This window comes from Enoplosus armatus, chromosome 7 (genome assembly GCF_043641665.1).
Source record: "Enoplosus armatus isolate fEnoArm2 chromosome 7, fEnoArm2.hap1, whole genome shotgun sequence".
Classification (NCBI taxonomy): Eukaryota; Metazoa; Chordata; class Actinopteri; order Centrarchiformes; family Enoplosidae; genus Enoplosus; species Enoplosus armatus.
This window is the reverse complement of record NC_092186.1, coordinates 7,002,331-7,018,995: the sequence shown is the minus strand read 5'-3', so window position 1 is coordinate 7,018,995 and position 16,665 is coordinate 7,002,331. Positions and strand designations below refer to the sequence as shown.

General features: G+C 42.7%; 2 protein-coding genes across 2 annotated transcripts; both read right to left on the bottom strand.

Annotated features, from left to right (window-relative positions):
- Nucleotides 1–769: 769 nt before the first annotated feature.
- jade3 (jade family PHD finger 3) lies at nt 770–7,069 on the bottom strand. Its single transcript, XM_070908719.1, has 10 exons — nt 7,010–7,069; nt 6,832–6,914; nt 6,578–6,735; nt 6,282–6,472; nt 5,881–6,092; nt 5,556–5,723; nt 5,327–5,443; nt 4,028–4,486; nt 2,719–2,836; nt 770–2,594 (listed from the first exon to the last, which is right to left on the bottom strand). The coding sequence occupies exons 1-10, from the start codon at nt 7,056–7,058 to the stop codon at nt 1,786–1,788; spliced, it is 2,364 nt and encodes a 787-aa protein (XP_070764820.1). The 5' UTR covers nt 7,059–7,069; the 3' UTR covers nt 770–1,785.
- Nucleotides 7,070–11,238: 4,169 nt separating this feature from the next.
- On the bottom strand, nt 11,239–14,664 carry rp2 (RP2 activator of ARL3 GTPase). The gene is made up of 5 exons (XM_070909515.1): nt 14,500–14,664; nt 12,863–13,531; nt 12,392–12,506; nt 11,614–11,699; nt 11,239–11,501 (listed from the first exon to the last, which is right to left on the bottom strand). Exons 1-5 carry the CDS (start codon nt 14,662–14,664, stop codon nt 11,418–11,420), a joined length of 1,119 nt encoding a protein of 372 aa, XP_070765616.1. The 3' UTR covers nt 11,239–11,417.
- Between the last annotated feature and the right edge of the window lie 2,001 nt (nt 14,665–16,665).

Sequence of the window (16,665 nt, the reverse complement as noted above, 5' to 3'; positions counted from 1 at the left end):
TTCCAAATAACTGATGCAGATGATGAAATGGTAAACGATGGCACTATTGTAAGAACCATACAGCTTCTTTTTTTTTTGCCAGCAGTCATTCATTATTTCTTCACTGCAAACTTTTGACTAAATTGCAAATACTGGTCAACTTATCGCTGCAGTTTCATATTGTACAGCCTCACTCGTCGTCTACACAAAGAACACAGTTATTCATTTAAAAAAAAAAAAATTCAAAACGTACTTCTCCAAAGTAGAAACACAACGGAGCATGTGAAGATGCTTATGTGGGTCCCCAGTGTTTCACTGAAAATCGTGTTTATGAGTGTGTTAATGTTGCAATCTATAATCCCAGCAGTGTTTGTTGTTGGCTGCTCTGCAGACTTACACAACATTATTAAAAGGCCAAAAGTACAAACATGAATTCAGGCACTTTTCATTTACACTGCACTGTGGGAATGTGGTGCACAGTTCAGTGCAATACTTCTGAAGACCTTGTTGACAGAGTAACCACTCAGTAACAACTAATCCTACAGCACTCCATGCATATAGTGTGTATTTGTTAAGTTATTACAGTGACGTGGATAAGAAGTGAAAGCCATGTTTCACACCAGCTTGTCTTGATGTCACTTTGCCCCCACCGGTCTAAACCGCCCCTCCTCTGGGTGTGTTATAAATGAGGAAACAGGCTCAGTTTCATCCGCTTTCTCTTACCTCATTTGAAAAAGTCATGTGACTTTATTACCACAGTCAGACGTTACACTTGAATAATTGGCCAAAAACTACTGACAGTTGACACCAGAATGCTTGGTTAGATTATTTATTCTTTCATCAGATAACCTTATTTAAATCCTGATTTTGTTCATTTTGTGATGTTTGTATTAACACACCATTACACACGGATGCGTTTGAGAAATTAGGCCCATACAATACAAAGATAAAGCTTTTTTTTTTGTGGGGAATAATTAGTTCAGACTTAACAAAAGTAACATACGAACTGAATCAGCACCTGTATCAAAAAAAAACCCCAAAAAACCTAACAATATCCAGCCCTAGTAAACTAGATAGGTCATTTATTATTTAAAAAAAAGGCGACACAAGTAACAGAAAAAACTGAAAATATAAATTCCAAAGTCTGTGATGATGAAGGCTGCTCATGTGATGATCTGAGGCCAGTAGTAAAGGCAATCTGACTGCCATCGATTACACATCTGTACTCAGGTACTAATAGTGTAAAACTGCATTCTGACACACAAAAGGCGTTTGCATTCATAAAAATGACTGCACTACTTGACAAATGTAAAAAGGTCACCGAGTCGGTTTGTCACCTGTGTTAGAACAACTGTGACAGACAGCACAGGTGCAGTAGATGCTGGAACTCACTACAAAATTCCCATCTGGCATGTCGGTTTTCATTTCTGCAACAACTTTGATTTAACTTTTGGAGTGTTGTTAAAGTGGAATATGTGTGACGTGTCAACATTATTTACATCCCAATCTTATGTACAGGCGTTTTAGTCAAAGGCAAACTGAGCCTGTGTGTGGGGGAGCGGGGGTGTGTAATACAAAGTTGAGTACAAAATGTAATGAAAGGCAAGCATGATCATCTCAGAAGACAGATTTGTTCCTCTCAAACCAACACTAACACAACGCTACGCTTCTTCATGGATCCCACTGGGTCTTGGTCCGGTCCCTGGTGGACCCATGTGTTCACAGAGGTGGCCTGGCACTTTGGAAGATCGCCAGAAGGTCAGGAGAGAGAGAGCGGTTGCAGCGAGCAGAGTAAACAAACAGCCGTCACCTCTGCATGGGGTGTCTGGAGCCCAGCGACTGTTTCCCACCACTGACCCCCTTCCTTGGAGTGTCTGGCTGAGGCAGCCCGACCTGCCGCCGGTGCCTCCCTTTGGCCTCTGGCTCTGAGTCACTGAGCTCCAGGTCAGGACAGTATCCGTCACTGTCCTGGTACGATCTCGTGCTTTTCACTTTGTGTTCGGGTTTAGCCCATAGCCTCTCCTTGGCTGAGCCCTTTCGGGACAGTTTGTCGGAGGCCCGCAGGTCCTCTGTGGTCCGTACCAAGTTAATGGTCGCCTCTTTGAAGGACCTGCCAAAGTGCTCCATGGCAGACTTGCGAAAACTGCTCTTGTCCAAAGCCTGATTTGAAGCGTCCTTGTCACTGGGTGTCTGGCAAGAACTGTCCTTCTGAGCCACAAAGAGGCCGTTAGACTTCGCCACGCACGATCGGTCTTGGTCCAGTTTGCCGTTACTGTTGGATGAGTGGCCGTGGAGCGCGGCGTGCAGGGCAAAAGGTTTGCCAGTTGGTTTGACGGGCAGCGCTGGGCCGCTCGAGTGGCTCGAGGAAGACAGCCGTCCGTTGGAGCGCTCCTCCCTCCGACCACGCCCATGCAGCTGAGGCTTCCCCTGACCCAGCCCCTCCCCGGCATGTTCAGTAACATTGCCACTATTGTCCGGACAGAGCGGCCCATTACCAGATTTGGAACTGGGATTTCCATTTCCAAGACTTGAGGATTTGGGCATTTTCAGCTTCAGAGTTATCCTCGGAGGAGGGCGAAACAGCATGCTCTCCGCTGGGAATGAAGAATGAAGGCCTGACAACAAAGGACAAACACGGTGATTCGAATGTCACAACTAAATATTAGCAAAAAAGAAAGATTATTGGAATCAATAATCACGTGTGTGTGCGGTGACAGAATGACACAACAGATGGCTCACCAGCAGAGAGCTCCTGGTTCACGAGCTTCACGTGCAAGTTGAACATCTGCTCCTGGGCTTTACTCTGCAACAGCTTCAGCTTCTCCCGCCGACTCACCATGTAACACAAGTTCCTCACCTGCAGAAAAATATGAATAACTGTCCATTAAAAAACAAGCATTGCACACTTTTTAAGTGTATAATCTAGACAGCGCCTATAAAAGCATTCACCCTCGAGGACAAACTGATTTATATCAAGTAAAAATATAAAAACAGAGCTGAAACAATTAAATTAATCGATGGACAGAAAATGAATCTGCTACTATTCTGATAATCGATCCTTTGAGACGGAACATTTACTCGTTCCAGTGTCTCCAATGTGCTTTTCTTTGTCTTTATAATAATAAACCAAATATTGTGGGGTTTTGGACAGCTGATCTGACTAAACTAGTCATTACAAGAAGTCACCTTGGGCTTTTTTCACTATTTTCTGCCATTCTTAACCGGCAGAATGAGATTATGAGAATCTATATTTGCAGCCCTCTGAAATCAATATTAGAGGCACCAGTGACAACCTTTTGTCTATGTGGAAACTACAGTTCTTACCTAAAGTTTTCCTGACTTGACTGCAATTTTCAAAGTAATTTCCTGAACTGGCTTGGGGTCTGGATCAGGACATTAACATTGTTGTTTTGAAGCCATTCAAAAACATAAAGCTTTAGAAGTTTGTTCTCTTGCAGACTGCAGCAAGTTTTCCCTCCCTTCCCATCCATTTTCACGCATCCTCCAGGACCTGCTGCAGAGTTTTTCTGCTGATGAGCGTAGATTGATTTGTAGAGATTAGATTTAAACAGCGATTCCATGTTGTAAAACTAGAGGAAGGTGAACACTGAAGAAGACAATGTACGCTGATTTTGTCAGGTCAGCTGAGGAAATTCAGTAACCTCCTAACCCAAAGCTAAAGTTAGTAGTACATAGTTCATGTGGAGTTTCTCAATATTTACCTCTATGTCACACACTGGCTTGTGTTATGTACACACTGGATCATGGGAGATTTATAAGACAGACATATTTGTTAATATTATGAATAACAATGGATGAAATATGTTAAAATGGGCTATACTCAAATTGACAATGATACAGTGCTCATTACTAGCATATAAACTGTCGGGCTCCTTGTAAAGAATGCCCATTAAGCAATATAAAATGAACAAAATTAAGTTAACAAATACAGTGTATTTACATTATAATATTGAGAAATGTTCCGGACTTGCTCAGTTACCACAAACACCAGGACTCAACGCTAAAGACTATTAAAAAAAGCACCCACCCTCTCCAAATCCTGTCGCAGGTGCATGAACATCCGCATGCGTGTGTGGATGCTGTCCTCCTGAGGCTGCAGCACCAGGTTCTCCTCCTCCTCTTTAGGGGGCAGCAGAGCCTTGTTAAAGTTAGCTTTCCTCTTCAGCTTCCAGTACTGATAGATGAAGTCCGCCAGGCGGTCTGAGAGCCCGAGGGCCTGGGCCAGCTCCTCCAGCTGGATTAGAGTGTAGAACTCCTCCTCCAGCTCCTGCAGTCTCTGTGCCCGCTGGCCCACCTTCTCTGCCTCGGCGGGGGGTTTACAGCGAGCTGGGCTCAGGCCAGCCTCCCCAGTTTTAGACGTGCTGTGCTTGAGGCAGTAAGACTTGAATTTGACTTCATCCCCCTCATCGAGAATGGTCTTCATCTCTAGGCTGTGCTCAAAGGCACATGTCACATGGAAAGGAGTGGTGCAGTTCTTTACAGAGCACTGTGGGGTGAAGGGGGGGGGGGGGGGGGGGTATTATGTTTACATGGACTGTAACCCAATTACTGTCAAAAACAAGATTATGGTAAGAGTAGCATTTAAGATTAAGATTTATATATTGTGCAGAAACCCAGTTGCCCCAGAAGCGGACGGACAATGAGGCACTTACTGTGGTTATTTGTCACAATGATGAATTTACACAGTTTGACATTTGGGAAATACACTATGGGAGTCTCCGTCACCTCATGGTGACAACAAGACTCCCCCCGATTCCAGTCTTTATGCTATGCTAAGCTAACTAGCTGCCGGCTGTGGTTCCATATTTAGCACACAGAGAGTGGTGTTGATGTTCTCATCTAACTCTTGTCAAATAAGCAGCAAATAAGCGCATTTCCCAAAAACGTCGAACTATTAAACTATACGTTTAATGTACGTTTTGTTACTTACAGTGGTCGTTAGCAAACGTGACTTTTTTTTCTGGCTCAAAAGCACAATTAAAATGTGTGGCGTGCGTATAGAGAACCAAGTCCTGCCCCCTCTGTTCCACTATAACAGTATGCTGGGAGTTTCTTTCATTATTCTTTCTGAAAAGCTGAAACATGTCCTGCAGTTTTCTGTGCATGCTAAGCTAAACCTTCTGTCTTGTATTCACCATCTTCTACTGTACTGATGGTAAATTTGAGAACAGCATCATTTTGAGCAACAAATGTTTTTTGTTTGTTCACGAATGTTTGATACTCAAAAGGACAGATTTTGGGTGAACTATCCATTTAATTCAACAAAGATAACCAGATTAAGGTGTTTACATGAACACTGCAATAACACACACAGATCCAAACTCGCCTGGATACATGCGCCCGTCTTCAATTTACACAGACTGCAGATGAGAGACCAGCGGCTGGGCGGGATGTGGGAGACTTTGGTGATGGGCTCCATCCTCTCGGGACAAGCAATGCTCACCTACAGAAGAGGAGAACGTACGGCTGTGATGAGAGGTTATTTAACACTTTACAGTAGAACAACATGAAGAGGTCAGGAGCTGAGCAGAGGAGAGAGGGGTTTGTTTATTTACCTCTGGTATCCACAGGGCACAGCTCACATGCGCCCACTTGGTGCCTGCGCGTGTGGCCTTCATGGCACCGCCCTTCTGAGGACACAGAAGGCACTGCGGGTCGATGCCGAGGACACACGTCCTACACAGCCAGTTTCCAACAGGCACTTTGACTATGCCATAACAGGCCTGTGGGGAGAGCAGCAGGTCAGACCACTTTGTGACTAATGTGGTACTTAAAGTAAGTCATTGTGCAACTGAAACATTCATTGTCAACACTTATCTTTAAATCAAATGCTCACAAATCCTGAGCCGACATATTGCCTGTATGATGAGGTGTGTTTACCTGGTGCACACAGATGTTGCACTTGTCACAGAACACCATGTCGTTCCCTTCTTCGCTGTCGGGGGAGCGGCACACGTCGCAGATGACGTCCTCGTCGTATTCAATCCCCAGGCCTTCCACCGTCTCAATGGCGTGGTTCATGTTGTCATGGCACTGCCTCTCCAGGGCCTCCATGGCGCGCTCCATTGTCAGCTCGTCTATGGGCTCCTCCCCTGGAAGACAAACAGGCACAGAACCCCAAATGGTCGGAGAAACCCCAGCAGACCGTCATCAGTCAAAAATCTTAATGCTCTTATTCCCAGTTTAGGGAGACAGATGTCCATGCTTGTAGACACTGACTTTACTGTCCAGCAAACAGTGAATTTTATGGTGGATTATCCGCTTCTGATCCCGTTCCTTACCCATGCGGTCGAGCTCTCTGTTCAGTGCATGCAGCCAGTAAAGGTCCACATCGTCCAGATCGTAGCGACACATGTCCTCTGCCAGCTCTTTGATGTTGACATAACCTGGGTCTGTTATCTCCTGGCTCGAGGACTGGATGTACTTCCTCTGGTGGGTGAAGAGCACCTCCTTGGGCTTCTCTGCAATAATTCTAAACACACAAGACACGATCAAAATCTATCAGCCTGCAAAGAAACTGATTTGGCGCACAAACTTTTGGTAGCACATTCAGACTGGTTTGTCCACAGTCACTTACCTGACTGACGGCTGTGGGATGGTGTCTGGACTTGCCAGCACCTGGACTCCCTTCTCCCACTCCTGCTTCCAGGTGTCTGCCAGCAGGTAGTAGTCCTCTGGGGGCACATGGTGGGAGTCCGGCAGCTTCATGGCACTGATCAGGTCTTTTCTGAACACCTGCAGGAGAGGCAGCGGCACACAGTCAAGTCAGACACCGGTCCTCGGGTTTAACAAAACCTGGCACAGAGCCTGACAGCAAGGATGGGGACTTACTTCAGCCGGTTTCTTCGGGTTGGAGGCGGAGGTTCCAGCTTTGCTGCCATACTTGCCGGAGGAGGAGAAGGAGGTAGAGGGGCCTGGATAAAGAAAAGAGGGTGTGCATAAAAAATCAGCAGAGGAAACGAAATGCTTTCGGGTTTCGGTTATGGGGTCCTTCAGACAGATGACTCACTCTCATTGTCAGAACTGTCGCTGCTGCTTGAGGACCTGAGACGTTTCATCCTGTAACATCCTGCAGAGGAGAAAGTGCAGACATTAAAAACATGCACATTGGGGAATTACCCTAACATTGTATAGAAAAAGAAGTGTGTGTTTAAACTGATTATCAAATTCTAGATATTTAGATTTAAACCAACAGTGTGCACACACACAGGAGATAGTTACTCACCATAAATCTCAGATTGAAAAGCATGCTAGTAGATTCCTCTGATAAACCCTGAGCCACTTAATTTTGTGCCTGCAAATAAGAAATACACGTCAACCTAACAAGATAAACATGTACAATAGGTGTAAAAGAAAAGATGTAAAAGATGTGTGTCTGAAAGATTCATTGCTCCTCTTGCTAAATGTTATGGTTTGGCTGGAAACCTTCCAGAGAAATATCCAGTATGTTGACCTCTGATGTTTTTAGCTTTTATTTTTTCAGGTTTGACGGTTTAAAGTGAAGGGAAACCAGACATCACAGGTTCACACTCACAGGATGTGCCTTTAACCTACTGAACCACTCTGGGACGACTCATTAAAAAGGTTTCAAAATACTGACGGACTGAAACCCGCAACACCCTAAATACAGTACGCTGTTTCAACAGACAGGACATGCCTCACATTCCCCATGAGCACAGGAGGGGTGGGAGGGGAAAAGCATGACACCAATTCCACTCCATACCATAGTATGAGTAAATTACACTGATGCCAACTGCTGAGAAAAAAAAAAGGTACAAGTTTGTTATGAGTTAAAATGTCCAAGCCACGATTATAGACATACTTCAGTCTGATCACAGAGACTCCTCATTAAATCACTACTGACACACACTGAACTTTTATATCTCAATGCCACCATCAGCAGTCATCCCAGGATGTTTCTTGACTAAACCTCAGTGCTATATTTAAAGATAAAAATCACTCAAGACAAACACACCACAGTGCACTGTGTGTTCACCTCCGAAGCACTCAAAACGCCCGGCATCTGCTGCTGACACAAGTGTTTCCGTCTCCGAATGCAGCAAACATATGATAAATAAACAAAAGGATAAATGACGAATAATGTGAAGTCTGCGCTGTTCCAAGTATAAAACTACAATTCTGACTGGGTCGCGATAAAATGCAGAAACAAATACATAATCATAATACATAATCATGCCCATATTCCCCGAGTTTCCATTCAGTGTTTTCAGTTCTATATTTAAAAAGCATGAAAAAGCATTTCTCGTTTCTTATTTGCTTTTGTGCTCTTAAAGTACTCAAACAACAAAGCAATTAGTTGACTGACAGAAAATGAATTGGCAACTCATTTTATAAATCGATTCATTTAAAAGAAAAAAATGCCAGACATTTACTGGCTCCAACTTCTCTAATGTGTGAATTTGGCACTTTTTCCTGTTTTGTATGATTGTAAATTGAATATCTTTAGGTTTTGAACTGGTGGTCACACAAAATAAGCAATGTGATGAGTGAGTTTCACTATTTTCTGACATTTTATGGACAAAACTATAATTGTTGGTTGCAACACGTACGTAATCTTTTATTTCAATACGATACTGCATGCCATTTTGCACTATGAGCTTATGGTAGGAAGATTTCTGTACAATTACAAACAGACAACCAAGAAGTAGTTTGTGGCTTGTGTTATGGGACCACTACTCTGTGTTATAATGGTACTTCAGTCTCACTAATACTGCTACTAATGTTAATGTAATGACATTACAGAGTGGGTGCAGCTCGTCTCCACTGAAGGAAATAAAAGAGCCACTTTAAGGTCCCATCTCCTCACATACACATGCAGCATAATCTGGTGGTGGCTGCGCACAGATATGACATCACAGTGTACAGAAAGGCCTGTATGAGGTCTCTGGGTGACAGAAAACAAATTCGCGGTCGCCGCCTTGTTTACATTTCTTTCCTCGTATATTGTCCTAAATGTACTAATGCCTGGGTGCTGGACTGGGCTACAAGTAGACTGACTGGGTGCTTTTACAAAAATAAAACCGCCAACAACCAAGTGCCTGCCCTGCCCAAAGAGCCTTGTTGGCGCCAAACACATGCACATACATACATACATACATGCATACATACATACATACACAGGCCTGTCGCGGGCTGCACCGCAGGCTGTGGAGAAATCAAACATGGGCGCCACCAGCATACAAAGATGTCACTTCCTAGAGCCATTAAGGCGCATATTCATTCAGCTCAACTGGGTGTATTGTTCAGTATAGGAAACAGCGAAGTAACACAAACACGTTCACTTACTAGACGCTAATATTTGTGTAGTAAAGAAGCGGAAAAGAGTCCTGAAAAAGCAAGGGGGGGAAAAAAAAGGAGCAGGCCCCGTGGCCTGGATAAACCATCCAGGGCAAATCCTGGCACACTGAGCCCCACTGAACACACGAGCATATTGTTCACATTCCTCCCATCTTACCTTCAGTGCGCGCGCTGCTGCCCGCTTTATTACATCCACATATGAGCCCGGACAAACCCTCCAACATACACCTATAGAAACAGGGGCTCCGCTTCTAGCTATAGATTAAATTTGGGGGTTTTGTATGCCACCACAGTGGGAATCTCCAGGGTTGCAATCTGTCCACCACCACGGCACAACAGCTCTATTGTACCGCGCGTCCCGCCGGGTCCTAAACCCCGCCGCACTGCCTCCAACCTGGGTGCGCTCGATATATCCGCCGGCGTTAACCTCTTCATCCATACACCAAAAAAACAAACAAAAAAAAAACATAAAGTCCTCAACAATGGTAACACACTGATATCAAATAACCAGACAGCCACCAGTTTGCTTTTGGGATATTCTACAGCTTTTAATGAGCCGTTTTGTAAAGACAGGGTGTCATTTTAAGTGTAGAAACAACAAATTACAGACAAATGTGCATTTGTGAAGACAAATTGCTCTACAAAAACTGCGCTCAAGTACAAAAGGTTTACAAAAAACAAAAGTACATTACAATAAGTCCCTATGGATTTTTTTTTCTTAAAGGCAACTGTACAAAACTGTTTGATACATCAGGCTAAATGTTGCTTGAACTGAATCTGCAATGTGTGATAAATTAATAAATGACAGAGCAGGTGAAGTCAAACTGTAAGCCATTGACTGGAACAATCAATAGTAAGCCAGATGATGATAATGCTTCTTAAGTAGGTGAAAGTCAAACAGCTGCTCACTGTGATTCACTGAGTTAGACCGCGCATTGTTAATGAACTCCCCCATGATTCACTCTGCTTCAGAAAAACGTTGGAATGAGTGTTTCAACTAATCTCTAATATTTAAGCGATGTGCTTCATAACAACACCAAGGAAAATAATTCACTAATTTGTGATTTTCATAACTTAACACAAAGTACATACAGCCAGACAGGAGTATTTACATTTACAGCTTGTTCAACAATTTGAAATTGTTCAAATTCAACTTTTTTGAGCTCTTTATATAAAAAGGACAGGTTGATCCGGTTATATGATAGTGCCCAAAACTACACTAACTCAGGAGGAAGTATTATTTACTATATTGTGATTACAGACTGTTGTCAGCTGCATTGGCTCAAGTTTGTCACCCTCTTTTTTTCCTCCCCAATCATCTCCCTTTTAGAGTACACAGGAGTGAAAAGCTTGATAACAAAATGAAGTCACACGCGATGACACTTTTACTAAAAATTATAATAAAGAACATTAAGTTGTGTCTATACAAAAACATTCAGTAGAGCGTATAAAACAAACATTACAAAATAAATCTGAATGAACAGCAAGATACACTCAAACTTTCACAATTAAACTTTGGCCTAGATATCAATAAAGATGTAGTTATCGTCTACACAGCATGTTTTCAAATATACACAAGTTCATTATCTAAACCACATACACAAAAAAATCCTTATAAAGAAATAAAAATATGATTTATATATATGTATAAAATATTTTCCCTCAGGCATTCTTGTGCTCATGGTTTGTCCACAGCAACGACTGTTTCAGACAGTAAAGAAAGCTTTAAATTAAAATGAAATCACATTTACAGCAAAGAGCTACATTCACAATCGATAAAAGCAACAGAATTACAGAATACATTCATGGAAATATAAATATTCACAGCACTCTCAGCAAATAATAGATGTTAAGTGGTTTACAGCGAATGTTTGTGGATGAATTTTAGACTCATGGTTGATGAACTGAATTGTTTTATCAAAGGCTTTATCAAACACAGTCCTTAATGGTTTTCATTCCTACCTAATTTTTGAGGACAAAAGAAAGAAAACCGGCAAATAATCAAACGTTGCTCATATTCAACCCGAGCTGGACGGGGTGGGGGTTTAGAAAATCAGATTCAACGTCTGACGAGCAGTTTGTTTTGATACTTAAATCACTCACAAGCCCATCTGCATGTCAGCGAAGTTGAAGAAGCTGTCCACGTCTCGAGAGGACGTATTTTTGTTATCGGAGACAAAAACCTGTGGAAAAAGAAGACATGAAATATTCTAGGTGTGATTTTGATTGTGAAGAAAGAGAACTGGTCTGTGTAAAACTAGAAAAGGACACACGCCACAGCTACAGTTCAGTTACCTTGGTCCCGCTGAACACTTCATTCGCGAGGTTCTTGCAGGCTTCCACAACTCCGTCACCGTTCAGCTCGAGGGCAATGACAGGTCCTTTAGTGGTAAGATATAAAGTCACAATCCTACAGTTCAACATCCTAACTCTTAATTTGGTGATTTCCAAACATTTTTTCCAAAGTGTTATATGACTCCATGGCTACATTTACACTACAGCTAAATACAGTTCTCCCCCCTCGGTGCAAAATCCCATTATTTTAACACACAATTTGGTTATGAAATAATAAGAGCTTTCTACTGAAATGGGGATCCTGACACTTTCCAGCGTTTACCACAGAATTGGACAGCGAGGTTGTCAGAATAGAAATCATGTGAGCATGTCCACCGAGTCATTTTTATTTTTAGCTTCTGAAAAATGGCAGAAAGCAACAGCAAACCGTGATCTGAGAGGAAATAAAATATGTAAGTATTTGAGTAGAAGAGATAATCCAAAAGAAACAGAATTTTTAAATATAACAGTTATTATTAATAGCATTATTAGTGGCTATTGGAAGATTACAAACAGAACCTCTTTACCAGTTTTGATATTTTAAAGACACACAGTGCTTGTTTCACGCTGCTCTACTGTAGTACGTACAACACAACTTGATACTCAAATTATGCTGTAACTGTAGATGTATGAAACAACTTTGTGGGATACAATCAAACAAACCTGGCTGAGTTCCACAGCAGTTGTTATTTTGGAGATATTTTAGAGCAACAACAGCAAAACAAAAAAGAAAATTTACCTTTGGTGATCCACTCCACGACATCCTCTGCACTGTTCTGAAACACTCTCTTCACATCTTCAGGTCGCATTGAGACTTCCTTCGTCTGGATCAGCACAAAACCTTTAGTGGTTGCCTGTGCAAATGAGACAGAAAAGGTTATGGAATAAAAACCCAAGATTGCAGTGGAACATCAAGTATTTAAAGAATCCTCCATGTATATATACACACACACACACACACACACACACACAGAGGAGATCGTCTGTAAAGATGTGTCTTGCAACAAGACGCGTGGATCCAGTCTCATGCTTATGTGATAGAGTAATGCATATTTTGACAACAACACAAACATCACTGGAATGTTTAAGTAGCAACACAGCCAGCTTAGCATGTTGGCTTAGCATTTCAGATGCACCATTCTACATACCAAAAAAAGACCGGTGTTAAACTAAGTGAAACCTCCTCACACGTCCTTTTTATTCTTCTCACCTCATCAATCAGTTTGCGGGCGTTTGCAGTGGTGTACTCTCCAGCGAAGAAAACAAAGAGGCAGGACTCTTCACTGTCCTTACGCCTCCCCCCCTTTGTCAAAGGCACAATACTGCGTGTGGGTTCAGCAGAGATTCGAACAGACTTGAATTCAGACTCTGGGTCTGGAGACGGTATGAAATCCAGAACCGCTGAAGCCTCTGGCAACAGGCTCCAGTTGTTCTCCCCAGACACCGGCGTGAAGTCGTGGATGTTGCTCCAGTTATTGTTAAATATGCTGAGCCCGGCGTCCTTGAAGTGGAAGGCCAGCTCGGGGTAAAAGTACTGAAAGCAGCCAAACTTCATCCCCGTAGAGGACTCGATGATGGGCTGGGTGGCGCAGCACAAGAACACCTCCATCTTTTTACAGTCCCGTGTGCGAAACTGCTGACAGGCCACCACGCACTTGATGTCTTTGCAGTCTCTGAAAAACACGCTGCCCTTGACAGGTCCCAGAACAATGCGGCAATTGACGCAGTCGTCGATGGTGATAGTCGCTGAGTGATCGAACACGTAGATGTTGCAGTTCTCGCACTCTTGGATGACAAACTGTTGCCCGTTCAGTTTGCCAGGCAGACGGCCCACTGTGACATCTTTGAGCCCTGTCAGCATGTAGTCTTTGGGATCAACCTGTGCAAAGGGAAAGGTGACTAGATGAGTATTCAAACAATACATTTAGATGCACCAAATTACCTTGTTTGAATCATACCAGTATCTTACTTCTAGAAATATTGAGCATTTTAGACAATCACACCAATTATACAGGTTTTTTATGTTTCACAAACACAACAATAGTTTGGCTTTTCCATGCACGAGTGATATAACTTGTAAACTTGCAGTTATGCATCAAACTATTATCAGACCCCACTACCGGATGTATTTTTACCAGAGTACCACATTTAAGGTGCAACATCCCCAAGAGTCAAAACGGAAGTTGAACCACCGTTTAGTCAACGCCTATAATAGCTGAACCAGCCGTGTTAAGTGTGGTCAGCTGTGGAACAGTGAACCACACAGTGTTGTGTAGTAATCCGATAATGAGATAAGGCTGGATACATGGGAGTGAGAGGGAGTAGGTCGAGGCGTTTGAGCCTAAAACTCAAGAGTGTTGTCAACTTAAAATGAGCATTGCACGCGCCCCCTGGCTAGTTAGGTAACAGTTAACATGTAAAGCAGAATATTTTGGGGTGCCATGATAAATTGCTGCTGCGCTATGAATCTCAGCAAGCAAACAGTGTTTGTTTAACGTTACCTGCAGCAGCACTCAAGAAATCAGGTTAGATATACAAATATCGACATAGGATAACGTTACTGGTTGGTACAGCAGAGTCACTGACACTCGTAGACACATCGTAGAGGACAGCTAAACATTTACGTTTTAGCTAGCTACATTTTTCTATAAATTAAAAGGTGTAAATGTAGCCAACGGCACCTCTTATTGTACAGTAGCTACCTGGAAGTGACTTAGCACACCAGTTAAAAGATGTTAAGCACTCAGGCAAACTAGCTTTAGCTGGTTACGACCTCCATTTTCCACCAGGTATGAGTTTATTTCATTATATTACTTTACATTGCGTTTTACAGGTCCTTCGTGTTACCTTTTCTCGCTTATCCCAGCTGTATTGCTTCGGTGCCTCGTCGGTGTTGTTGCCAAGGGGAACCGCGTTGCTTGTCGTCGTAGTTTCGACAGTCGTTGTTGTCGGCGTACGATCCTCCTTTTCGGACGACTTTCTTTTGGATTTTTTCGAAAAGAAGCACCCCATTTTGGTCTTTCAGTTGCGACCAGATAAGACCAGTTTTCTAACCTTAGCGTTAGCTTGGAGAACACGAGTAAATGTGAGGCTGAAGCTTACGTGCACTTAAGTTGACAAGATTTTTTTTTAGCTTCCTGTTTCCCAGCTTGGTTTCGCAGCCAATCGGTACCGTGATAGTCGTTACAACAGCCAATCACAGACCTGGATGGAGTGACGGGCTCATGTAGAAGAGGTGTGCACATATGAGGCGTTTGGGTACAATTACAAAAAAATAATTCCCCTAGCAGTTTCTATTTTCAACATATTTTAACGCGTGTTTATGTAAGAAAACACAGAGAGACAAAGATATGAATTTAAAGTTCAATTAAATGTTCTAACTTCATCTAGCGTTTAAAAGTACATTAAAAGTACATAGTAGCTGTTATTGTGAAATACAATAGCGTTTCATAGGCGATGAAATGATTTTTTTCCTGTGGCAAAATACAGTTACACTTTGCACATCATAAAGTAGGGCAATCTCAAAACAGATTGACCTCACCACTTGCACCACTTGTCAGGGAGGAAGTACCCAGGTAAAATCATCAAGCTGTTACTTTACCAGGCTATCATGAATGCGCCGTCATCTACACATTGGGCACACCTCTCTGGGTGTTGTCTTCACCACAAAAAGCCGCTTGAACGAAGCTACCAGCTCGTGTAATATGTGTAATATATAAAATAATAATATCGTGGGATGAAACAAAATTACCAAATAGAGTGCCGAATCAAATCATATAATATAATGCAAGTGTACGTTTTATATTCTCAGCGTGTGCGCTATAGATAAAAACAACACAATCTTGCACAACAAAACACAAACATGTAACCATGTCCAACCAGACATCAGATTAGCTTGCAACTTAAGCTACTAGGCCACTCTAATAATAGGTAATCCCCCATCATGCTTCTGTGTGAGATGCTCTGAAGCCTGGCCTTTCTGTACATCCCCTTTTCATTCTGTGTAACCACATGACCATTAACTGACTGTTGAAATACGAAGTACTAATGCCGCTGAACTTGTAGAGTAGGTGGTGTGCGTGGTGAAGCTGCTGGGTGTACAGGTTACAGATTGTAAATCCCCCTGAGGCAAACTGTGATTTGTGATAATGGGCTTTGTAAAATAGAACTGACTTGACTTGAAAGGAAAATAGCTCACTGACAGAAAATTAAATGTCTGCTAAGGCAAATATCTTCAAGTCTTGTGAACATTTCACCAGACAGTCACAGTGCTGACAAATCCTATGATACAACAGCATCTGGTGCATGTGGTGACTGATTCCAAATGAAATGTATTTTCAGGTTCAGCCATTGCATCCGTTTCAAATTCATGTGAAGAGATTCACTCCCACGACGCTTTCTTTGTCACAGGTTCAGCAGCAGTGACTGCAGTGGACCTCACTGGGAAAATATATGGCAGCAGAGCAGTCCATTAAATCAGTGTGAAACCAGCAACACTTCTGTTATAGAAAGTGATAGCTCAAGGCATGGCTGGACTAACCTGTTAGGGGCCCCCAGGGGCTGTTGAATGCCCCCCCCCCCCCCCCCCCTTCCCCTGACACTCTCACCACCCCCTCACACACACACACACACACACACACACCTTCTGTGCTTTGTGTATGCATCCTATCACCTCCAACTTCCCATAAAGTCAGTCAGTCATTGATTAAATACATCTTTATTCAAAGATATGCACCATGTGAGTACAACATAAACTAAAAACTGCATTCATTGTTTGTTTTTTTGGCCTCTTGGGGGCAGTGCAACAAGCTGTAAACATCAGAGTGGCTATGGCTAAAGTGTTAGCAAGCAGTTAGCTATTTACACATTCAGCAGATAAGGAGTGACGTTAGCATTAATTTAAGTCATCTACCAGATAAATGTAAGTCCTATATTTCACTCTCTTTTAGCTCTGTTTTGGCCTCCACCAACTCCTGAAGGAAATACCTTGTGCTTTGGCTGATAAACGCAGCT